Source organism: Doryrhamphus excisus, chromosome 1 (genome assembly GCF_030265055.1).
Source record: "Doryrhamphus excisus isolate RoL2022-K1 chromosome 1, RoL_Dexc_1.0, whole genome shotgun sequence".
Lineage (NCBI taxonomy): Eukaryota > Metazoa > Chordata > Actinopteri > Syngnathiformes > Syngnathidae > Doryrhamphus > Doryrhamphus excisus.
This window is the reverse complement of record NC_080466.1, coordinates 22,617,978-22,643,203: the sequence shown is the minus strand read 5'-3', so window position 1 is coordinate 22,643,203 and position 25,226 is coordinate 22,617,978. Positions and strand designations below refer to the sequence as shown.

The window sequence follows — 25,226 nt, the reverse complement described above, 5'->3', positions numbered from 1 at the left end:
TTGTATTTTTACGCTTCACTGATAATGTTTTTGGTCAAGCGATGAGATTTCGCACTGTGTTTGGCGGTCCTTGAAAGCACGACAGTCGCTGTGAGATCCATAAGTGAAACTTAACTCCAAGTCATGTGTCAAAAATTCACATTTTTACGGGTGTATTTTTTTTCCCTATGTGTCGATGGCCCCATGATGGAACCCTCCACAGACGAATGGGTTCGTACTGTATAGATGTACTTTACTTTGAAAACAACTCAACACACAGCCATTATTGCAAATAGCTGGCAACACAAGCAACTACACCTCACCTTGAACATGTCCAAATTGTGCCCAACATGCCAACATTTCTGTGAGCACCACTGTTACGTAACTCTGCCAGAGCTGTACAGGGTGTTGCTGAAATCCTCTTCCACTCCTTTGCGGTGAATCACAGGGTGGTGGTACATTGGTGGATGGTGATGCACTTTGCCTCCTCCACCTTCCGCTTCTGGCGCTTCACTGGGTTCAGGTGTGGAGGAAGACATGCTAGGCCACTCCATGACTTCATTTGCAAGGAAGCTGACATCTTGGAGGAAACTCTCATGCAGCCCAATTCCCAAAAGGTAAGGAAGGTTCCATTTAGCAGCAAAGCAGCAAAACAGCCTCAGACCATCACACTACCACCGCCACATGTTACTGTTGCTCTGATGTTTTTTTCTGAAATGCAGCGTTACCTTTACTTCTTTTTAAATGGGACACACACCTTAAAAAGTTCAATTCTTGCCTCATCAGACATCTTGTGCATCATAAAAATATTTTCATTTGGTTCAGTCGTGGCTGTTGTCTTGGAACTCTGCCATGCATGGTGGACTCATGCATGCAGACCTTAACTGAGGCAAGTGAGGCCTACAGGTCTTTGGATGTTGCTGTGGGGTCTTTTGTGACCTCTTGGTGAGTTTGTGTTACGTGTGCTGGTGCGGCGGACCACAAGATGCAGAGGCAGGCGGAGCATTTATTCATTCATTTTGTACCGCTTATCCTCACAAGGGTTGCAGGGCGTGCTGGAGCCTATCCCAGCTGTCAAGAGGCAAGAGGCCGGGTCTACCCTGGATTGGTGGCCAGCCAATCACAGGGCACATATGGACAAACAACCAGAGGCGTCACTAGACCTCTCTCTCTCTCTCTCCCTTTCTCTCGCTCTCTCAACTTCAAGTTGACACACAAGTATTATCAGCTGAAGTCTACACATTAATAAATTACCATATTAATTAGCCATGTGCCATTGTTTATGTGGCGTGAATACAGCAGCAATGAATTACCATACTAAGTAGTATGTGCCTTAGACTTAAAACTTGAAAGTGATTTTTTTTATTGGTGACATTTTTACTGGGGCACTGCAGATCAATACTGGGGCACGTGCCCCAGTGAAATCTGTCTGGCGACGCCGCTGCAAACAACCATTCCCAATGGACAATTTAGAGTGGCCAATTAACCAAGCATGTTTTTGGAATGGGGGAGAAAACCCGAGTACCAGGAGAAAACCCAGCTCGAGCCCAGTGCCCAACTGCAGGAAAAGAGGGGGGTAGAGGTAGAGAGTGGGGCGAGCACCACAAGGCACAGCAATGGGAGATCATCACAGTCTGCAGGTAGGCTGGGTAGGTTTGGGTTGGCTGGCTGCTCCTGGGAAGGTCACCACTGTTTGTGGATAATGGTTCTCAATGTGAGAAATGGCTTTGTAACCTTTCCCACACTGATAAATCTAAAACAATCTCAGTTATGTTATGTTTTAACAGGGAGGCAATCACCTTTTAACACAGGGCCATGTGGGTTTGGATTTTTTTTCCGTCTTCATAATAAAAAGCTTAATTAAAACAGCTGTTGTGTTCAGTTGTGTTGACATTTGTCTTTCTTCAGCTATGGACAGAAACAGGGGGTAAAGAAATGATAAAGTTAACGTTTATTGAAACATAAGGAAGAGTACAGTATATTTAGTAGATCAGGGTTTGGCTCTCTGAGTGAATATTGTTCAGTATTTTTACCGCTTGTAACCGTTTTGAGCTTGATTTGAATGACATACAAATCAAATTTACAGGAAGGTCACAGAAAAAAACCGTGTCGCTTCCGCATGACAATGTCCGCTGCATGCACTTCCGGGTTAGACAAAACGGCTGTAGACCACTGATTAAATACACTCCCTGCTTCACAATATTGTTTATCCAGAACATATTTGTTACCGCTTGTGAATCTGTCATGACCTTTGTATAAGTGCAATAAAAATAACATTTACAGAGGAAGGACATTATAACGAAAAGTGTGTCACGTGGTGTTGGCGGTATACACTTCCGGGTTAGACTGTCATGGCGGCCTCCTGTAGGCTGTCGGTAAAGCGATACGTTTAAATTGCAGTCATGTCTGTGAAAGGTGTTACTAAGTGGCACAAAGGTGTATCTGCGATTTACGCTTTGGGCGTGTGGACTATGATTGGCTCCTACGGATATTTATATTACACAGGGCGTTTGAAAGACGACACATGTAAGTGGTCGCGATTAAGGATGCAAGGTGTTACAGTGCGTGTAAATCAAAGGTCATTTTTACACATGTATGAGAACAAAGTCATAATGTGTTCATTATCAATTGTGTTACATGTATGTATTAACTTGTAAATGTTATTGTGACGAATTCATCAAAGATGGTCACTTACGGTGTAATATGAGTATAGAATTATCAATATTTATTTATACTTTTTTGCATACTTAATTTTCACTTATTAAATTGAAAATTCAACATTTTTTTTAACTTCAGGTCAGAATGAAGAGGAGAGGCCAGATGGGCAAGACAATCCAAATGAAGTTGTCCACCAGACTGCTCACACCAAGACCACCATCATCTACAAGAAAGACTTTGTTCCGTATTCTACAAGGATCTATAATTTCTTCCAGTCACTCGGCAGCGGTCCCGGGACCTGAGACATTTGAGAATGAGATATCCATAGTGGAGTTTTATGAACGACATGCTCATGATGGACTTGCATGGCGATGATATCACTTCAACTACAGTTCCTGCTGTCCAACTTAAAGAAAGCTTGTTGTGGACGGTTGCCTTCTAAATTTTGATTTAAAAAAATTCAGTGGTGTTTGATAAATCAAGTCAAATATATAGTACCGGTATACACATTTCTTGCTCTTCCATCATTTAACATCAGTAATACTGTTGCGAGTCAGTGGATAATAATAAATCAGTTCAATCTGAAATGTGAGGATCTCACGGTGACTCCCACTGTGTGAAGAACTTATTGACAGTGTAAATGTTGGTATTGATTTGATACAGAGTAAATAAATGGAATGATTTTATTTTTGATTAGTTGTTATTATCAGAATAAAATAGGATAATTGTAGGCAAACAATCATTTTATCCAAAAAATAGTTTAGAAGCTATTTAACAAAACGACAGGTATCTTGTATTACATTCAACAATATTACAACGACATGAACAGCCCAACTTGGATATACACAGGCATTTGTGATAACAAACGTAGAAAAAACATGATAAATACAACGTTTATATATAACGTAACTACAATTGATACGATCCATATTTGGGCCGGTCCGCTACCCGGTGTTGTGCCGAGTTTTGCACCGGCGTCCTGTCAAGGCTGTTGTTATCCAATCTGCCCGCTTGGGGGCGACAACGCGACATCCTTTCAACTGCATGTCCTGTCTGTGCGTTTTGTCGCCAAGTTAACATTACCAAAAACCAACAATGAAAGCGATCATCCAGAGAGTTACCAGGGCGTCTGTGACAGGTGAAGAGTTATTTGAAGTGACCGAATGTTATCCTGTGCTCAAGTGGTTTGCTTGCATCAACTTGCTGGGGCTTTGCACTGTCTGTAAGCTAACACAACTACGTTAGCATTAGCGAAAGTCGCTACTAATAGTAACCAGGCGTGCAAATTGTTACTGCAGTAGTACAACAATGAGCCCACTTGTTTATGCCACATTTTTCTGTAGTGGGAGGCGAGCAGATCAGTTCAATAGGACGAGGTCTTTGTGTACTGCTGGGAATATCAGTGGAGGATACTCACACAGATGCTGAGTACATGTGAGTACAAACTGGGTTGCAACTCTTGTTTTGTTGAATAGATTTTTAGATTGGGAGAATGGCAATACCTGCATCTCTTTTGCATTAAGTAAGCATTTTCTTGGATATTGGTCGATTTATTTATGACCACCACTCAATAAAGAGGATAGTGTGTTGCGTTTGCATTTGTCCGTATGGCAGGTGACAACCAATTTTACTACAGGTTGTCTAAACCATTAAATCACAGTCAGAGCCGATTAACCTACAAAACTTGCAACAAATTACATCTGACTCATGCACTTGCTGATTAGGCCTATTGCCACATCCCATTGTTTAATTATCAATAATGAATTTAATGAATTTAATTATTAATTAATTATTGTATTGATATTTGTAATTTTATATAATATTGTTCTTATTTTCAGCACTCCCCTTTCCCGTCAAACTGCTTTTTGTTCAGGCTGCATTTGTAAATAAGAATTTGTTCTTAAATTGCTTGCCTGGGTAAATAAAGGTATCATCAACTTCTGGTATAGAAATTAGAAACCCACTGGGGACGTGGCAATGAAACACAAGCAACTTCATTTAGCCTTTGTGTTCACTGTGGATGTCAGTATTGCAATACTTGCATCTTTTCGCCTGCAGAGTACGTAAGATCCTGAACCTACGGCTGTTTGAGGATGAGAACGGGCGGGCGTGGAGCAAAAGTGTCATGGAGCAGAACTTTGAGGTGCTGTGTGTGAGTCAGTTCACGCTGCAGTGCATGCTCAAAGGCAACAAGCCGGACTTCCACTCAGCCATGCCAGCAGCGTTGGCCCAACCATTCTACGCCAGCATCCTGGACAATATGAGGAGTGGCTACAAGCCTGAGCTTATTAAAGGTGGGATAACGAATCACGCTTTCCTGGTGGGACATCACATCATAACCTTATAGTAGTAATCTATGATTTTCCATTCAATTATGGGACTGACTGAATGTCATTTAGAAGAGTGCAGACCTCCCTCAGGACTGAATGGGTACCATTATGATTCTGGCTGGTCGACCATTCTGGCCCGGTGTTTCCAATGCATTCATCATTTATGTGGCCCACCACAAATACATTTGAATCGCAAAAGATAACTATGGCACATGATTTCAAATGTGTAGATTCCTGTATTATCGTCATCCTTGTTAGGTGATATCTTCATCAAGTTAAGATGTTGAGGATTTGCTCAGATAGCTACACACATTTGATTGCTTAGAACATCTTTAGTGTACAAAGTAGCGATGTTACAAGAGGTGCCGGGGCATCAAAGCGTGTGTCGAGTAATCGAGTGGGCACTTCCGCGAAGTGTGTGCCGAGGCTTGATTCATTGGGGGGAGGGGCCGGAATTGATGATGTCCGAAGCCGGCTGTAGTGTTTGTCAATGGTTTGGTTAGTACGGTTGCGTTAGTTTGGAGTTCAGCGATTGTATGTTTGGCAAACATGCAATCTCTTAATAGTGTTGATTTGGCTTACTGATCAAGTCAAAATGTTTCCACACAGGAGAAAATTTCCTCTTTCTAGCTGGCTCCACATCTTCTCTTTCTGAACTAACGTAACCGTATAGCAAGTGTTTGTCGATGGTTTGGAGGGTTTGGTAAGTACGGTTACGTTAGTTCCATATCTTCTCTCTCTGAACTCCAAACTAACGTAACCGTATAGTAACCAAACCATCGACAAACACTATCCACATGCTCAACTGACTGACTCTCACCACAAAACCCCACATTTTAATGTTTAAGCCTTAGGGGTTTATATTGCTGAGTGACAAACATCGCGGCGAATTCTGAACCTTTTCCCGAATCCGTCACGTGGTACAGCCGGGCAGCGAGGCTTCGGACGTCACGTTTCACTGTTTGTCATTGTTATTGAGAGGTGAAGTGCTTATTGTGTTTCAAGGAGTTGGGGTACAATAATAACACCTCATCCATGTTCAGGCATTAACATGCCTTTCACAAACATAAAGATGAAACTGGACCTTCACCCATCCATGGTAAGGTTAATAGTACTATGTTATAATATTAACATATTACAGTATATATTACAGAAGACCCTTATGAACAAAATCAAGAGGAGGAACCATACCTTGCCCAGATGGCCCGGGGGAAGGGCTCACAGGCGAGCGCCTGGTGGTCGGGCCTTCACCCGTGGGGCCCAGCCGGGCCCAGCCCAAAGAAGCCACACGGGATCTCCCCCGACCTGGTCTTCGGCAGCCAAATCTGGTCCTTGGGACATGGAATGTCACTTCTCTGGTGGGGAAGAACCTGAACTTGTGCGAGAGGTTGAGACATTCCGACTAGATAGAGTCGGACTCACCTCGACCCACAGTTTGGGTTCTGGAACCAAACTCCTCGAGAGGGGCTGGACCTTGTTCCACTCTGAAGTTGCTGCAGGGAAGAGGGGGCGAGCTGGTGTGGGCTTATTAATAGCCCCCCGGCTAGGTGCCTCTGTGATGGAGTCAGCCCCGGTGAACAAGAGGGTCATTTCCCTACGCCTTCGGGCTGGGGAAAGTGTCCTGACTGTCATTTGTGCGCACGCCCCAAACGGCAGTTCGGAGTACCTGGCCTTCTTGGAGTCCATCAGGGGGGTGCTGGAGAGCACCCCAGCTGGTGACTCCGGCGTTCTACTGGGAGACTTCAACGCCCATGTGGGCAATGACAGTGTGACCTGTAGGTGCGTGATTGGGAGGAACGGCCTCCCTGATCTGAACCCGTGCGGTGTGATGTTACTGGACTTCTGTGCTCGCTCTACAATGAACTTCTTGGTGATACCTTTGTCAGTAAAGAACTCTGTGAGTTCTGACCCTTTAATAGTTTGCCACAGTTCCTTTAGGTCTTTGTCTGCTCTTTGAAAGGTTCTAGCATTATCAGAATATATAGTCGTTCATAGCCCTCGTCTAGCAATAAATCGCTTCAAGGCTAAGAGGAAGCTTTCAGTTGTCAGATCAGACACCAACTCCAAATGTACGGCCCTAGTTACTGCACAGGTAAAAAGAGCAATGTATGCCTTGGAAGCCTGTCCCTTCGTTTTAACATACAAGGGTCCAGCAAAATCTATCCCCGTGACCTCAAATGGAGGGGACTCAGTCACTGGATCTTGAGGTAATGGAGCAGTAACCTGCTGTGCTGCTTTTACCTTGAGTCTTCTGCAAATGTGACAACCTGAAAGAATGCGTTTTACAAGCTGTCTCCCTCTCAGACAGTCTCTCCTTCTTGGCCTTGCCCTTGAAGATATGCACCAGCACAATACGCCTTTTCACTTGCATCGCAGTAGACATGTAATTTTACAGTGCGTGAGCCTGGCTGAATCTCAATGTGGTACCACCTGGGAATGGCCACCATGTGGAGATGTGGTAACTCTGCACACCACTGTTCCCATTTTCAGTTAAATCAGTGGGCAAGGGTTCACCCAACTGAGTCCTCTCTCCCACATCTCTTGGAACAGGCACTTTACCCTGGTAGTAAAGGGAGTGAGAAACCGGACACCTCTCTTTGTGTTCTCCTTGTTCTTCAACATGTTCATTAGTCCCTTTGGATCAAATACAAATTCGTCCTTCTCTGGTCTCCAAACAAGTCCTAGCACCTTGAGCACATTTCCACTGGACTCCATTTTTCCAAGGAACTCTACTCCCTTCTCTTTCCACGCTGCTCTCAGATCATGTGAGTTAGTTACCCATTTGCACGGGTTCATGCCTGCCTGAGAGAGAATATCCTTTGCTGTTGTCGTCACATGTACAGCTTCCTGTAATCGGATGGCGATTCAAGATTGCGCCGGTGTGTCTGGCTCGCCGTCCCGCTCATCTCACTTTGGCTTTTCTTGTTTTTTTAATTATACTAAGGACCATAGACTCTCTGCTGGTGTACAACCGCCATGAATTAGTTCAAATCCAGCACATTGTTGCAGTATGTGTGAAACAAGAACACTGGGGGTCACACAAACCGCGTCCCTCATACCTGTCTGATGTGCCAAACTTTCTGCTGCGGGCAGAGCCGTCGCTTCCCAGGAAACGTAGACGCCGGGGGGCACGGAGTGGAAGACTGGTGAAACTCAAAGCTTGGCTGGCATTCTCTCCTGAGGTGGCACGGTCCCCACATAATATTCCGAGCGACTATAATGATTGTTTTCGCCGCTTCCTCTCTCGGCGTTTCCTCGCTTCCGTTGGGGCCTGACTGGTGCCGATCGCTGGGCAACACGACGAATGCCCTGCACTGCGTACTCGCCGTCCTCATTGGGCCGCTGCCGGCGTCAGCCCCGGCAACCTTCGGCCGCTAAACCGTGCAGTTTCAGCGGCACTTAAGTTCCCAACGAAATGTGCACTGGTGAATGCGCGGTCAGTGTCAAGCAAGACGTTTATCCTCCAGGACCTCTTCAAATCGTACGGTTTGGATTTATTATTCATCACGGAGACCTGGATTAATGCCGGTGAGTCCGCTGCCTTCTCTGAGCTGGTGCCTCCTGATTGTACCTTCATCAACACGCCAAGAACCACTGGCCATGGAGGAGGTATTGCTATTATTTTAAAAGCGTCTTTGCAGCATAAGCCATTGTCAGTGGCGTCTTTCGGCTCATTTGAGGTGAGCTGCTTTGAACTGCACCAACATGAGCCGGTGATTTGTGCTGTCATTTATGGACCGCCCAAACACAACAAGGATTTTGTTCAGGACTTTTCTGACTTTGTGGCTGCAATGCTGATAAAGTATGACAGAATTTTAATTGTGGGTGATTTTAATATTCATGTCTGCTGCCCTTCTACGCTTATGGCAAAAGACTTTTTAGAATTGATGGAAGCTTTTAATTTGACACAAAGTGTAGCAGGAGCTACACAGATACATGGACACACTTTAGACCTCGTTTTGTCTTATGGTCTTACTGTTCATAACGTCTCTGTAGGTGATGCGGTCTTCTCGGACCACAGTCCGGTTAGGTTTGACTTAGACGCACACTGTAACACCAGCCTGCCTGCTCCTGTTCGCTTTGGTCGTTTTATCAAGCCTGACGCGGCCTCGGCCTTTGCCACTCTGTTCTCCACTGCGTCTGAGGCTTTTATGACCTCCGACGCTGCACTTGACACCGAGCAGCTGATGAACTGCTTTACTTCTACCTGTGCTGTCTTGGACAGTCTAGTCCCTCTAAAAGCCATGCGCCCCAAAACTAAACAAGAAGAGTGGCTCAACGATGTCACTCGAGCAGCCCGGCGTGAATGCCGAAAAGCAGAGCGCAGGTGGAAGAAAGACGGTCTACAGGTCTCCTATCAAAACCTCAAGGACAGTTGGAGACATTATCAGAATGTGGTGAAGATTGAGAAAACAAAATACCTCTCAGACTTGATATCAGACAATTAACAACCCACGTGTTCTTTTTAAAACCATTGACTGTTTTAAATCCCAGTCCATCCCATACACTATACTGGAACAATCATATGAGACGTGTGAAAACTTTTTGCAGTTTTTTAAGGACAAGGTTGCATCTGTACGAAGTAATATATGACCCCCCTCTTTTAATATGCCCACATTGACACAGTGCTCTAAAGGTTTTTATCAGTTTGAACCGATGTCACTGGCTTTTATATATGGGTAAAGGGTCTTAAGCCTTCTTCTTCCCCCATCGACCCAGTCCCACCTCGCTTTTTTAAGGGGGTTGTGGCCAACCGTGGGTCCTTCTGTGTGTGCCATCATCAACAGTAGCCTGGCCTCTGGTACCGTGCCATCTTTCTGTAAAAAGGCTACTGTTGAACCTTTGTTGAAAAAAACTAGTCTGGATCCTTTAATTTTATCAAATTATCGGCCAATCTCTAAACTACCTTTTATCTCAAAGATTTTAGAAAGAAGTGTTCTTGCACAGATGCAACCTTTTTTAGATGAGAATGGGATTTTAGACACTTTTCAGTCAGGTTACAGGGCTTTTCACAGCACTGAGTCTGCACTTTTAAAGGTTTTTAACGACCTATTTTTAATAACTGACTCTGGTGGTTCAGCCATTTTAGTGCTTTTAGACCTGACTGCTGCTTTTGACACAGTGGACCATACCATTCTTTTATCTCGCCTGGAGAACTGTGTGGGTGTCAGGGGGTCTGCTCTTGAGTGGTTTAGGTCGTACCTGTCAGGGAGATGCCTTGCCGTGGGACTTGGGGGATCTTACTCCTCCACTGCTCCGCTTGACTGTGGAGTTCCGCAAGGATCAATTCTTGGGCCCATTTTATTTGCCCTCTACCTGGTCCCACTTGGCGCAGTACTTAAAAAGCATGGCATCTCCTATCACTTGTATGCGGACGACTGCCAGCTGTACTTGCCACTCGCAAAAAATAATCATGCCCCCCTGACACCCCTTCTTGAGTGCTTAAGGGATGTCAAGGCCTGGTTGGCTCACAACTTTTTAATGCTTAACGAGGAGAAGACCAAAGCTATCCTCCTCAACTATAAAGGCCCCCCTATAGACTTCGGTCCCCTCCAAAACAACATTCGTCCCTCAGCCACCAGCCTTGGCGTCATAATAGACAGTGATTTTAAACTCAACAAACAAATTAATGCAGTTATAAAATCCTGTTTTTATCATCTTCGGCTTTTATCTAAAATTAAATCTTTTTTATCTTTGCAACAGTTTGAGCAAGTCATGCACGCTTTTATTTCATCACGTCTGGACTACTGTAATGCACTTTACTCTGGAATTAGCCAAAAGTCTCTCTCCCGCTTACAGTTAGTCCAGAACTCTGCGGCACGGCTTTTAACAGGAACCAAAAAGGGGGAGCACATCACCCCAATTCTGGGCTCCCTGCATTGGTTGCCTGTTCGCTTTAGATTGATTTTAAGATTTCATTGTTTGTTTTTAAGGCGTTGAATGGGCTGGCCCCCAAATACATCTCGGACCTCATCCAAATTTACTCTCCAACGTGGTCACTGAGGTCCGAGGGCCAGCTCCAACTTGTGGTGCCCAAGACGAGACTTAAGACCAGGGGGGGACCGAGCCTTTTCTGTGGTCGGCCCCAAACTATGGAACTCTCTGCCCTCCCAAGTAAAAAAGGCCCCCAATATCGAAAGCTTTAAGTCTCGTCTTAAAACACACTTTTATTCTCTGGCTTTTAACTCGGAGTGAGTCGTATGGTCCTGTGTCTTTTAGTTCTTTGTTTTTATTGTAATTGGTTCTATTTTTTATACTTTTATAGCTTTGTTTCTTGTTTTTAATATTTTAATATCTATTTTATTATTTTATTTCTTAAATGCTCTTTTAGTTTTGGATTATTACTTTTTATTTTTACTCGTCTGTGCAGCACTTTGGAAACTCTGTTTATACAATGTGCTATATAAATAAAGTGGATTGGATTGGATTGTATATCTGGAGAACTTGAAATTAAGTCATCTACATACAAAGATTATCTGAGTGCCTGTACTGTCTTTGAGTATTCTGTCTCATATTGTTTGAGATGTTTTCTTATAGTGGCAGCAAGCAGGAATGGACTGGGAGCCACACCAAAGACTACTCTGTTCATTCTCATAACACGTACCTCATCTTTAGAGTCTTTGGTTGGAGGTCCGTGTAGCCACAGAAACCTAACAGCGTCCTTGTCCATTTTTGAAAGAGAGATCTGGAGAAAAGCCTTGGTTATGTCAGCAGTGAAGGCTATCTCATGCAGTCTGAACTGAATAAGCACATCCAGCAGGTTTAGGTTCAGGTTAGGCCCAGTGTACAAACAGTCATTGAGGGATTCGCAACCCTTGTCGTGTGATGACGCATCAAATACTACTCTACTCTTAAGTTTTGTTGTGGCCTTGTCTTCTCGTACAACAGCGTGATGTGGCATATCATATTTTACCGTCTGTGTTCCTGGCACTGTTGTGTCCTTGGTTACATCGTCACAAATGCCTTGCTGCAAGTAGTCATGTATAACATTGTTGTACCTAGTATACAAGGTCACATCGGTCTTCAGTTTTTTCACAAGGCTCTCAAAACGTCTCTTTGCTATCCTAAAGTTGTCTGGAAGTTGTTTTTATTTGTCCGCCATGGAAGCTCAACTTGGTAGTGACCATTTTCAAATGTGGTTGTTTGTTCAAAGTTGTATAGGACCTCTGAATCCTCTGGGCTCTCTGTTTGACTCTGTTTATTATACCCAATGACTCCACTTCCCAGAATGCATGAAGCTGCTTGGACAGTCAAACTAATGTGCATGCAAGTGGTACCTGTAACACTGGACCCAGCTTCTGGTCCCTGTAAAGTCCACCCGAAAATAGACTCAACTGCCACTAGTGCATTTGTCACCCTTTGGACTTTGCCGGTAACTGCCTGCCAGTAGTAGTCTGCACCTATTAACACTTGCAGCTCTTTGTCGTTGGCCCCTGCTAGTGGAAAATCTGCAAGCTGCAGCCCTCTTTTCTTAATTTCTGCTTGAAGGGGCTCGCTTGGGACCTTAATCACAGCTGCACACACCTGAGGGGTTCTACTGCTTCTATCTCAAGTCTTTGTTCTGTGTTCCAAATGTTGTGAAGCTCCACTCCACAATATTGCGTTTCTCTGTTACAGGAGTGGTGGAACCAAAAACGTGGAGGTTCAGTGTCTCTTGTCTCACAACTGTCAGGCCAAGAGCGCTGACTGTACTTCTGTGAATAAAGCTACACTGACTGGCTCCATCTAATAGACAGCGAGTTATAGCTCTCTTCTTTGGGCCTACAGTCCATGCCTTAACAGTCTGAAGCAGTACTGTGTTCTGAATATTAGTCTTAACCTTTACAGGACTGGTTACGGAACACATGACAGCATCTGTAGTCTCACAACTAGTAGTGTCAGCTTCTGGCTTAGCTTCAAACTGTTCACAAACTGACTGGTGGTGCCTGCAGTTACATTGGCTACATGAGACCTTAGCTCTACAGTACTTTGCAATGTGTTTCGGACCTAAACAGACAAAACACCTGCCCAGCCTTTTAAGTTTCTCTTTACTTGCACTTACTGTATGGTCTGTACAGTTCTCTGGTTTATGGTTAGTGCTGTTACAATACACACAGGTCTGAGGCGTGCTGTTGGCTGTGTGCAAAGCAGTCGCTAAAGGGACATTCCACTTTTGAGATTTGCTCTCCCCTACGCAAGACATTTTCCCATGGGCCTGTTAATTTGAGAAGTATCCTTTGAAGTATGGCCGAGTCTGTTAAGCTGGGGCGCCCGTTCTCTGCTCTGCACCTCCTGCTGTAGAAACTGGATCAGCTCTGGCACCTTCCATTTATTGTTCGAGTCCGGTCGCGGGGTGAAGGCTAATGCTATGTCTTCTGGGATAAGCTGCATAAGCACTGGACATAGCAGACAGCCATAACTGTCACTGTGTACTTAGCTTGGGAAGTTTAACTGCTTGTCCAGACTGTGACACATTTGAGCCAGAGCTTCTATCACTGGTTCGCTATCTTGCAAGGCTCCCTTGTTGCCTCGAGTGATCTTTCAACAATGCTGGTGGCACGAACCTTCCACGTGAGAATGTGGTCCATGTACTCCATCGTACTCTCAAGTTCGGCATCCAGACTGTCTGTTGGTGTCTCCTCTTCAATGCCTTTGTCCAAGTCAGTTAAACTGTCCTCACTTGATGATAAAACAGTCAGGAACTCACGTATTTTGCTGGAATCAGGTCCTTCTTTGCTCATCTCCTCTTCTAGACGAGTTAACAGCCTTGTCGTAGCGACACGTACAGTTGCTCGCTTCCTTTTCATCCTTCTAGTCGACGGAGGTCCTTTTTTGGAACTAAAAGTTCCCTTTTATTGACGTCACACTGTACCAACAACATAAGGCATTGATATTATTTCTCTCTGTTTAACTGACAAAATGGCTGACAGAACATCCTGTTTAGTGCCCTTCAAAATAAGGTACATCTGGTTCACCAAATAAAATACATTTTGTGTACTCTTTCAGTTTCTATTCAAATAACATTCCTCACAACAATACAAAAAATGGTTTGACATTAGATGTCAAATAAGTTCCAACACAGCCTCCCTGGGAAAGTCTATTTCAGGGTGCTGGAGAGAAGGGTACGACCGTTGGTCGAACCTTTGTTACAAGAGGTCCAATGCGGTTTTCGTCCTGGTCGTGGAACACTGGACCAGCTCTACACCCTCACAAGGGTGCATGGGAGTTTGCCCAACCAGTCTACATGTACTTTGTGGACCGTGTCCCTCATGGTGTCTTTTGGGGGGTGCTCCGGGAGTCCGTGATTGGTGGCACGCTACTACGTGCTATCCGGTCCTTGTACAAACAGGGCAGGAGTCTGGTTCGCATTGCCAGTAGTAAGTCGAGCTTGTTTCTGGTGAACGTTGGCCTCTGCCAAGGCTGCCCTTTGTCACCGATTCTGTTCACAATTTTCATGGACAGAATTTCTAGGCACAGCCAAGGTGTTGAGGGAGTCCGGTTCGGGGGGCCTTCGAATCTCATCTCTGCTATTTGCAGATGATGTGGTTCTTATGGCTTCTTCGGGCTGTGACCTTCAGCGTTTACTGGGACGGTTTGCATCTGAGTGTGAAGCGTCTGGGATGAGACTCAGTACCTCCAAATCAGAGGCCATGGTTCTCAGTCGAAAAAGGGTGGAGTGCTCCCTCCGGGTTGGGAATGAGGTTCCGGCTCAAGTGGAGAAGTTTAAGTATCTCGTTCACGAGTGAGGGAAGGTGGGAGCGTGAGGTCAACAGACGGATTGGCGCAGCCTCGGCAGTAATGCGGTCGCTGTATCGGACCGTCGTGGTGAAAAGAGAGCTGAGCCGGAAGGCAAAGCTCTTGTAGCCCCTCCAAACTTTTATGTACTTTACACTCTCAATTTACCGGTCGATCTATGTTCCCACCCTCACCGATCTCATTCTTTCGGTCATGAGCTTTGGGTCATGAGATCGCGGGTACAGGCGGCTGAAATGAGTTTCCTCCGTAGGGTAGCTGGACTCACCCTAAGAGACAGGGTGAGGAGGTCAGCCATCCAGGAGGGGCTCAGAGTAGAGCCGCTTCTCCTTCACATGGAGAGGAGTCAGTTGAGGTGGCTCGGGCATCTCGTCCGGATGCCTCCCGGACGCCTCCCTGGTGAGGTGTTCCGGGCATGCCCAGCTGGGAAAAGGCCCCGGGGCAGACCTAGGACACGCTGGAAGGATTATGTCTCACAGCTGGCCTGGGAACGCCTTAGTGTCCTCCCGGTAGAGCTGGAGGAGGTGGCCGGGGACCGGGAAGTCTGGGCTTCCCTACTGAGACTGCTGCCCCCGCAACCCGGACCCAGATAAGCGGAGGAAAATGGATGGATGGATGGATGGATGGATATTACAGTATTATTAACACAACTTATGTTCATTGTGCAAATGAAAGATCACAGGTTTCTATCAGCTACAAGAAAATGAGAGGATGTGGAGAGGACTAAAGCATGGTGGAGATGTATCAAAAAAGAGGAATCGCCTCAAACCAAAAATTGTGAAGAAAAAATTATTATTGAATAAAAATCAATAAAATCTCCCATATTCTGTCCAAGTTCCACAAGCATACATCTTCCTAGTTACAAAACACTTTCCCTGAGCCCATGGCAGCTAGGTGACATAAAGCCATGATGAAGCTAGCCATATCCCATGATACATGGCGTTTATGGACAAGAAAACATTCAGTATTTTATATATACTGTATATTTTATCTTACACTTTGTAGATTAATCATTTGGTTCTACAATTTTTTGTAGTGCATAATCATTTCCAAGAGCCAAAACAGATCAGCATTCAATGCATCACACATGAAGATCCAGCCGCCTGTAATTGTATCCAAGGCCAGCAGGTGGTTTCGTGTCCACATGAAGCTTCAAGAAATGAATCCATTCTCGAACCAGTTGTTTGAAATGGTTCAAAGCCTCATGGGGCTTCATCTCACCATCACTAGTACAAAGAGTGTGTTGGTAAAGACAGTTTATAATCATTAGGTGCTTAGTACTGTGACACTGAATTGGGTCTGCTCACCAGGGAGGAAGTAGGGGTAGCACCTTGGCTCACCCAGGTAGGATGGGGGACTCAGCATTATTTCAGCCTGGTCCCCCGTTAGTATGCAGGCAGTGTCATTAATCTCAGTGACCCAGTGGAAGAACATTTAGGCTATCCTCAAACTATAAATCCACCGTTTTTCTTACCTGTCCCAAATGTTTCTGGGCTCCACAGGAACTTATCAAACTTCTGAATCTTTGTCTACTCATGCTTTAAAGATGCTAAAACCGATTAAATGTAGGTCAATTCATGCTAAGCCTGTCTATGGTGTGCATTCATGGCCAATCACTATTTATTTGCCTGTAGCATATTATAAAAATGTACACTTTGGATTCCCCTGGTTGGGAAAAAGTATTGGATTAGAAACCCATTTTTATTTAGGCTTGCCTAAGTATTTGTTTTGTGGTTTCAGATGGAAAGTTTGGGGCTTTCATGCAAGTCCACATCGACAATGATGGCCCGGTTACGATTGAAATCACGTCACCGCCTGCCTCTATAGACCCCAGACAGGTACTGTCAACAATTTATGCATTTATTTTTCTTGGAACACCGGCCAAGAAGATACCTGCCAGTATAACAAGCCTGTCAGTGGTCAGGGTCGCCACACTTATTTTGGACCACTTGGTGGTGATATATACCCTTTATTTTATGCAACATCTTCACCGTCATTGTCAGTTAGGCACAATTGTGCTGTATCATATTGCTAATAAGTCCAAAGCTTCCATTTATATGAATATTATTAAATGTTGTTTGATTATCATAACAATATTATTATTAAATAGTATGTTATATTGTTTACTACAATTAAAACAAATAATTATTAAATATCATATATTATTATTACTATTTACATTAAATTAAATGATTGAGTAAGCAAATTAAATTATTTAATATTACTGAAATAATTAAAAAAAAATATCTCGGTCATTAGTTGAAAAGCAATGACAATCGGGACATCTTCATCACCGGATGGACAGGACAGGATGTGAAAGCAGAATGTGGTCCTCGGGAAACAGGACCTGTGGTCACTCCTCTGTCTGATTGGCCTGTCAAAAGTACACATTTTTATGGGTGACTCAGGTAGCCTTATTTTTTGCCGTTCGTGGGTAGTCACACCCTACTGGTGAATTGGAGGCATCTACTGTATTCAGTAACTCTGCTGGTGACAAATGGATTGATTAGGAATGTTCATATTTCGTGTGTGAATTAAATCTTCCCACTGTCCTTTTGATACTCAACCCCCTGTGGTGTCCTGCCAGGCCAAAAGAAAGGAAGTTAAGCAGTCCTTAGAATTTAAATGCTGTCCAACCAAAGCCGAGGCTGAGCATGAGCGATAAAGGGCCAGTTTGGCAGAGAATGAGCAACATGGCTCCTTCCTTTTCATGAATCGGGGTCAAGCGGCCATCCGACAATGCTGCTAAATAAAATACTAATTGTTTTTGGGTGTTCTTTTTAGGACAAGTCAGGATTTGCACATGTGCGGTGTTTGTATTATATCTTATCTATCACTAGCATTATGACAAATTTGAGTGCGTCTCTCTCCACGTTTTGAACAGACATTATATCATCAACTTTGCAGCATGTCAGCACATTCAAATGGAAGTAACATTAAAAAAATATATATCTTTACTGACTCTGTCAATAATGTAATGTATTATGCAATACTTTGGATTTCTTAAACATGACACTTAGTTAAAAATACAGCTCAGGTACATTTTTAGTATGAGTTTTTACAAGCCTTGAAGAAAGCAGCCAGAAAAGTGAAAGTTCCAGCTTTTAATGAGTGATGTGTGTGCAAAGCGGCACAGTCAGCTGTGCACAAAGCTCCCAACAATGCACTCTGTCACAACAATGCACACCATTGATGTGATCACATGTCCATCAGGAATAGCTCTGCAGGAGGAAATAGAAGCTGTCCTGTACTCTGCAACCGCTTTCAAGTTATTTAACTCCATAATCGTATCCTAAAAATAATCCTCTTGGAAGTGGTTACTACTGATTTACAATAAAAAACACATTATGGTGCTATTATATTTATCAATATAGCATTCAACTTTAAGATTGAAAATCCATGAGTAAATGAACCACTCTGCCCCCGTACTGGGGTCAGGTGGCTTTGTAGACATGTAGCAATAACTAAGATGAGTCTTGTCTGTTGGATGCCGTCTGTGGGAAAAGATTTACAGTCAAAGAATTAGACGGGGCAGCAATGAGTCTGATTTCAAGTATCATGTGCTTTGATTTGGCATGTGATGTACTAAAATTAACGACTGAAGACGTCTTGAGTGATTCTTTAAGCATCTTGACAGTATTTATGTTATTTACTGTTGTTGGGTAGTACTCGTTGGATAACTGTCACATTAAGTGAAAACCTAGCATCAGATTTCTTTTATTTTAAAAGTTGCTCAAAAACTTTATACATATATTTATGTAATAAATATATATATTTATGTACAAATCTTTGTGTTTTTAGTAGTTATTTGTATCAACATCTTAGCTTTTTATAGTTACATTATGCCTTTTTGCTCTATTTTTTAGTTTTATTTTTGTTTATTCCACTGTAGTTTATTTTATTTCTGCAATGAGCCACATTCCACAGATGGGGTCTGCACCAGACTTTGAACACGCATGCACATGTCACCAGGAAGGCCTGGTGGAGCTGGAATCACACTTACATGCACAGGGGATACCTGTGTTTTTGACTACTTGTATTTAATTATAAATGCATAAATAAGTGCATCATGCAAGAGACACTTCCTCCTTTCGCTTTTAATGTACACCCCTACTCGCTAAATGTAGCGTCCATGTCGCTCAATTCTCAACAGTACCTCTTCTTCGTATAAGCTGTGTTATGAAGTGGATTTGGTCACCACAGTACCATTATTAATGAAGCAAGACAACCACTTAACCCCTCATCTTCCAATACATTGGCACTGAGACCCGACCGCTACTAACTTGGAGCATTACTAACTTTCACTGGTGCTTGTAAAGTTGCCACTCATCCAAATGCATCCAAACCAGCTGTCCAAGCAGGAGAAGCAGCAGCAGAGGAAAGAGAAGACACACTCTAAGGGCCACTCAGAGACGGGTAGGGAGAAGGGCGCCTTGCGTTCTCGACATCACACCAAAGCCAGCAGCGGTGCAGAGGGTGACGTGTCTTCAGAGAGAGAGGCCTAGTTCTCTTGGCTGGGCAAGGTAAGCAGACACCGTTAATAATGGGAGAAGACTAGAAATAAATGCATTGTGAAATACAAAAGGCATTTTGTTTATGTTCTGGTAAAACGGGCATATTGGCATTGTTTGGCTTGAAATAAGCCAATGGAAATTAATGTTTATTAATTTCATTCAATTAAAATTAATGTTACAGAAATTAGTAGCTCTTGGCCATTTTTCGTTTTTTAAAAGTAGCTTTCAAGAAAAAAAAAACCTTGGTGACCCCTAATGTAGCCAGTACTACATTTAAACATTTACGTACACTTCATCCATATGATTGGTATCGGGCGATTTCACTCATGGATGATCAGGATTGGTATCGGTATCATAAAACCCTGATCGGAACATCCTTAGCTTTGAGTATGTGAAAAGCTTTTGAGATGAACAAATATCGAACTACATTCGAAAGGCATTCTAACTGCACTCTGACTGCATTCTAAATAATTCTACAGTATTTGAACAGCATTCTGAACATACTGATTGCATTTGGAAAAAAAACAGCCAGCTGCTGCTGAAATGTCACGATGAAGCGTTGTCTTATTCCCATCACTTTATATGCCAAGGAAAAAAGGAACCAAGTCCACCAGTGGCCGCTGGCTTTGGACAGTGCAGAGATGCTGATACCAAAAGAGCCCGCTGAAATGTCACTCCCCATTGACACGTCGCCAATTCACATGTCATCATGCCGCCAAGGAAAAGAGGAGCCAACCAACGGCTGCCAGCAATCACGTCAATCCACAAAGGAAAAAGAAGCCAAGTTAACGCCACCATAGGCCAACATTGATATTGTCCATTCATGTAAATATATAAAAGAAACAATACCTCGTCATGTAACTCTGCTTGGTCACATCTGTTATAGAATAAGCCAGTCAAGCCCTCACTTATCAGCTTCCAATTGTATACACTCCAAGACTTTTTCCTGCATGGCATTCATTTTACATGTAGTTGTTGGTTAATTTTGCCCGTGTTTGCTGTAAATGTAGCACAGGAATATCAAGCCCTTTTCCTAAGTCCGTGTTTGGGTTTAGTCGATGAGCGTTGGGGGAGAAGAGGTCTTTGCAGTTTGAGAGACCGGGAGGCTATCTATGTGTATCGCTGCTGCTGCTGTTGCTGCTGCTGGCAGCAGTGGCGCAGCTCTTCTCCCCGTGTGAACTCTGTGGCAGGCACGCACATAAGAACACGCCGTCACACTGCCACAAACCACACAAACTACACAGAGGAAAACACAAGGACGACATTGCCAAAAGATGCATTTTCTGTTTTTGGTACAAGCTGCTTTCTACTGTATCGATGTCCCTATGGGGCATTCACTCTTGCCTGGTCCAGTTTGGTCCGGTTAAACAAACTCTGGTTCTTTCGATCTGCTAGTAATCGATACGCTCATGAAAATGTCAGACAAAACACAGAAGCAATATTTCTCATAGGAAATGAAAATCCAGTCAATCCGTTCCAGACACACAAAAGGTACTACAAGACTACAGTAATCAACAGTAAACCTCACCACTTTGGGCTTCAACCGCATCAAATCGACCAAAGTATTGCTGTTTTGTGTTTGAAGATAGCCTAATATTAGGATAAACATATGCACATTTTAGGGCCTAAATTAAGCAGTTTCAACATTTTAAAGCATGAAATAATGAAGTAAAATACACATAAAAGGCATTCAGAAGATGCATTCAGATGTGATGATATTCTACACTGGTCCAGAGGAGTCAGTAATGTTACCATAATGCAGTGCTTCTCAATTATTTTTTTATCACGCCCACCTATGGCAGCTTGTCACGCTCCCCCGATCGGCCTGACATTATTCATATGCTTAACTGTGCATTATTTAGTCTGCTGACAAAAATGCAAGCGTGAACGTGAACCCAACTGCACGAAAGAACCTGAACGCAAACAACACAAACCTGTAAACATTGGTCTTACCCTTGACTTTTAGAGCAGAGGGCCTATCGGCTCCCTATTTGCTCCAAGACATGGAGGATGCAGTTATGTAATGGAATGAAGAAGGAGTCGGCATCTCTCGGTGTGTGCTTGGAGGCTGGTGCACACACAGCACTTGTGGAAATGTTTGCCCTGTGGAAGGAAGAGAGGGACATTTTAGGCGGTTCGAGTTGGAGTTGCTGTGTTTTCATGACATCATGAACATGAGAATTTACGTATTTACAGTTGTTTGAATGAAATTATTTTCTTCGATAGGCAGTCTTTAATCTTTGGATATAACATCCAAATTCTCACATCGTGACAATTGTTACATTCACATTGGATTTGGTGGGAAAAAACCCAATAACTTGTATTTTGTATTCCTGCTTCATTATGGGTGCCCTCTCTCTATCGTTGATAAAGCACAAAGACGTTCACACTGGCCTGACCTTCTGATGGCAAAGGCAAAAAGACTTTCTGTCAGGAGCAGGTTGGATTCCGGAAGACTGCGATTTTACTACATTTACCTTTCCTATACAATCCAGAGGGTTAAGGGTCAACAAAGTCAAGTGGTAGACCCCCAAAAAGTAACTTGCACTAAGCCAGAAGTCTTGACCAGTTTCCCCATATAAAGGGTCGGACTGATGATGGCATCTCTCTGACTGAAGACACCAGTCTGTGCGGTGAAAGCTGGGTATTTCAATAGGAAAACACAAAAGTTTTCATTCAAGTTTTATTTTCTCTCATGCAGATCACCGCAAGTTCAGTTTTCTCAGAAAGGACTTCTCATTGAGTGCGACACCCAGTCCTGGTCTGTCCTGTTTGGAAATCAGTCAGGTTGTTTCCCCATTTCTCAGATCATTCTCCTGCTGGTGTGTTTGGACCTCTGACTTTTTCCTCCCTGAAGTGATGAACGTAAATGACATGCTGCAAAGCAATATCGTGGTTATGTTTTTCTGGCTTTACACGTACAGTATGTATCACGTGGGCTTCATTGTGTTTTTCATGTGCTGTTTCTCAGCCCTCCGGCTTCCTTCTCATACAACTTTGTATATTTTCATATGCTGAATAAGTGACACAATTGTCCTCCAGGAGAATAAGCACGAATGATATTTTGCAGGGTCGTTGAGCACAGTAATGAACTAGCCATCTGTAACACACTGAACTTCTTGAAGACTTCGCTGTAAACAGCATGTCAACATTTGTCCGCAGAGTGGCACTCCTCATTTTTCATTGCCAGTGCAAGCGTACAAGTTTGTAATTTTGTGCATGCACTAAGATCGGCTCGTATTGGTATTCTGGAAAATACAGAAGAAATGGACATGTACAGAATGACTTTGATTTAGGAGCCCACGCACTGTAGTGCCTGTAATATCGCCAGTGTCACAAAAACAAGATGTAAAGTCGTACTCCAGTTTTTCTTAGTAATCTCTTCCAAAAGGTCCCAGGAAAACTGGGACTACAAAACTAAAACTTGGGACTAAAACTACAAAAACCGGAGGAATTTTTCTTGCAAGAAATAATGTACAGTCAAACCTATGTTGTTGTTTTTTTTGTACGCCTCAGCTTTTGTTTGATTTGGGATTTATACAAACTTAACACTTAACATACTCCATTTGTCGTATACTGCATCGGTTTGTGAAATGGAGTGCCCAAACAAAGCGGTCTACATATTGATGACCCTGCAGCCTACACATCTGACGAACGCTATGCTGAATTCTGGTCACGACGTACCGGAAAGTCCATCCAATAACTTCCATCCATTCGTCATTTACATGTATTTCACATTGGGTTAGGGTTAGGGTTAGGCATGTAAAACTATTATTGTTCTCAATAAAAATGAATATAATGTTCATATTTTGAGTGTCTGGACCTGATTCATTGGATATACATTATTAGATTTGTACCCTCATCAAACCTTTTAGAACTAAGAATTAATAATGAAAATCAAGGTACAGTAATCCCTCATTTATCACTGTTAATTGGTTCCAGACCCAAGTGTGATAAGTGAATTTCTGCTGAGTTGGAGTCCTTCTTTATAAATGCAATGTCTAGACCTGAAATAAGAGCCTGCCGTGGTGTAGTGATTAGCGTTATGGACTTTGGTGCGAAGGCCCCGGGTTCGACTCTCCACTAGTAAGCATCATTGATATTCATCAGGAAGGGCATCTGGAATTTAATGGGCTCATGCCAAAATCAGTATGCGGATCTTTTCCGCTGTGGCGACTCCGTAATCAGGAAAAAGCCGAAAGAAACAAATTACCTGATATAATATGACATAATGTAGACTCATACATGTTAGCATTGTCAGAGTTCCTTGTTGTTGTTGTTGTTTTACTTCCATTTTCTGTACAGTACTTCCTGCAGTGGCTATTGTCTCATCAGTGTAACATTACTGACACCTTGTGACCAGTACCATCTTCTGAATGCTTTATATTTGTATTTTACTTAATATAGCCATTTTTATGCTTGCTTAAATGGGCATATTTCAGACTAATGTGAAGACATACAACCGGCACTAATATATTTTTGATAAAACATGATAGAGTGAAGCGGCAAAATCGAGGCACAGTGTGGCGAATGTTTCTCTAAAATGTGGGCACTCGCAACTTTCTTTAGCCCCATGATGGCTTATTTTGTAAAAAAAAAAAAAAAAAAAGGATGCATGGGGCGTATTGATTGGAATGATACATGAACAAGCGGACTACTGTCGTTATGTGCAATGTTTGGCTGTATGATAACTGTATGAAAATGGGGGCCACATTTTTTGTTGAAAATAGAATCATATGGAACGTGGGGCGTACTAAAACTGAAGTACTACTGTATTCATAATGTTAATGATTGTACATTTTCCTGTTGTTTTGTAAAGATGTCATTGAGGAAATCTGTAGCCTTGTTTGTGTTTTATGAGATGCACTTTGTCCTCGTCCTTTCAGCATCATCCGCATTGTCCCCATTTTGCCTTTTTTGCTGTTTCTGCGGTCAGCTAGCTATTCTTGCATGGCCAACGATAGCATACGTACCCCTCCCCCATGTCCACGCGCAAACGGTGCTCAGCTGACTTTTTCCTTGTGGTGGTGGAGCAGCAGGAGCACGAGGAAAAGAGCCACTCTCACCAGGACGTGAGGACTCTCGAAAGGAGAAGACATGACCCAAATATGTCCGCTAATTTGCTAGACATTTTTCCAGCTTCCAATTTTCCTCTGCAGTGACTACAAGGCCGTGCAGAAAATGAAATAAAGGAGCATGCAGGGCATTGAGATGAAAAGACAGTGTAAGACGCTCATTTGAAACTTCCTGAGGGTCAAGTGGTAGACCCAAAGAAATGTCACCGGCCCTGAGCCGCAGCATCCGATTGGCTGTCCATCAAGACATGGGACGATCCTCCGCCTGATTGAAGGTTGTTACTGGTTCTGAGTGCAGTGCACTAACCATCAGACGACAGCTCAGAGTGAAGGCTTTCAGAAGAAAAAATCTCTTCCAAGGCCTCATCTCCTTCAATGCAGCAAAGTTGGCAGCTGGCTATGTGGAGATGCAGGGGCCATCTCTCAGGACTGCAGGCCCTCAACTGTGTGGTAATGACCGTCTTTCTGCAGTTCACCGTGCCCGCCTGACAAAGGACTATTAACTCTTGGTCAGTTGATAAATAGCCAATATCAGTTTAAAGGTCGTTTGCAGTAAATTGCTTCCTCAATTCCTTTGTCTCCCATTTCTTCTTTTCGCACTTTGAAGCTCTACTTAGAACCTACTTAAGATCAAAATGTATATCATTGTATTTTTTTCACCCTGTCTTATCATTTTGATCAACAACACAGAAAAAACAGATATTTGTCCAAGTAAACAAAAAGGAATGGATCAATCTCATCACGCTGGTATCGATCTGATAACAATGCTACCCTGGTTTGTATATTTAGATCGACTAGGTGTAGTTTTCCTAGTATGTAGCCACTCACTAATACATTTTATGTATTGTTTACCAACAGTACGATATGTAAATTAACGAGTGGTGCCCACTGGCGTTTCGAGATGCGCACGCACCCGTGCTTCCTGATTGCCATTCCCC

General features: G+C 43.3%; 1 protein-coding gene across 4 annotated transcripts; it reads left to right on the top strand.

Moving 5' to 3' along the window:
- The first annotated feature begins 2,946 nt into the window (after positions 1 to 2,946).
- Positions 2,947 to 24,845, top strand: dtd1 (D-aminoacyl-tRNA deacylase 1). Of its 4 annotated transcripts, none has more exons than XM_058082065.1 (6): positions 2,947 to 3,775; positions 3,981 to 4,071; positions 4,696 to 4,931; positions 16,440 to 16,537; positions 19,049 to 19,222; positions 19,804 to 24,845. In XM_058082065.1, exons 1-5 carry the CDS (start codon positions 3,733 to 3,735, stop codon positions 19,202 to 19,204), a joined length of 624 nt encoding a protein of 207 aa, XP_057938048.1. In that variant the 5' UTR covers positions 2,947 to 3,732; the 3' UTR covers positions 19,205 to 19,222; positions 19,804 to 24,845. The 4 variants fall into 4 exon arrangements, with proteins under 4 accessions (XP_057938048.1, XP_057938057.1, XP_057938065.1 ...); XM_058082074.1 differs by having other exon boundaries at positions 21,915 to 24,844; XM_058082082.1 differs by lacking the exon at positions 19,049 to 19,222 and having other exon boundaries at positions 21,915 to 24,845.
- Positions 24,846 to 25,226: the final 381 nt, after the last annotated feature.

What these genes read in the sequence shown, in the direction of transcription:
- dtd1 (XM_058082056.1), top strand. Translation starts at nt 3,733, where the DNA reads ATGAAAGCGATCATCCAGAGAGTTACCAGGGCGTCTGTGACAG. An exon ending in TACCAGGGCGTCTGTGACAG is followed by an intron (nt 3,776 to 3,980) that starts GTGAAGAGTTAT and finishes ATTTTTCTGTAG; the next exon opens with TGGGAGGCGAGCAGATCAGT. An exon ending in CACACAGATGCTGAGTACAT is followed by an intron (nt 4,072 to 4,695) that starts GTGAGTACAAAC and finishes TTTCGCCTGCAG; the next exon opens with AGTACGTAAGATCCTGAACC.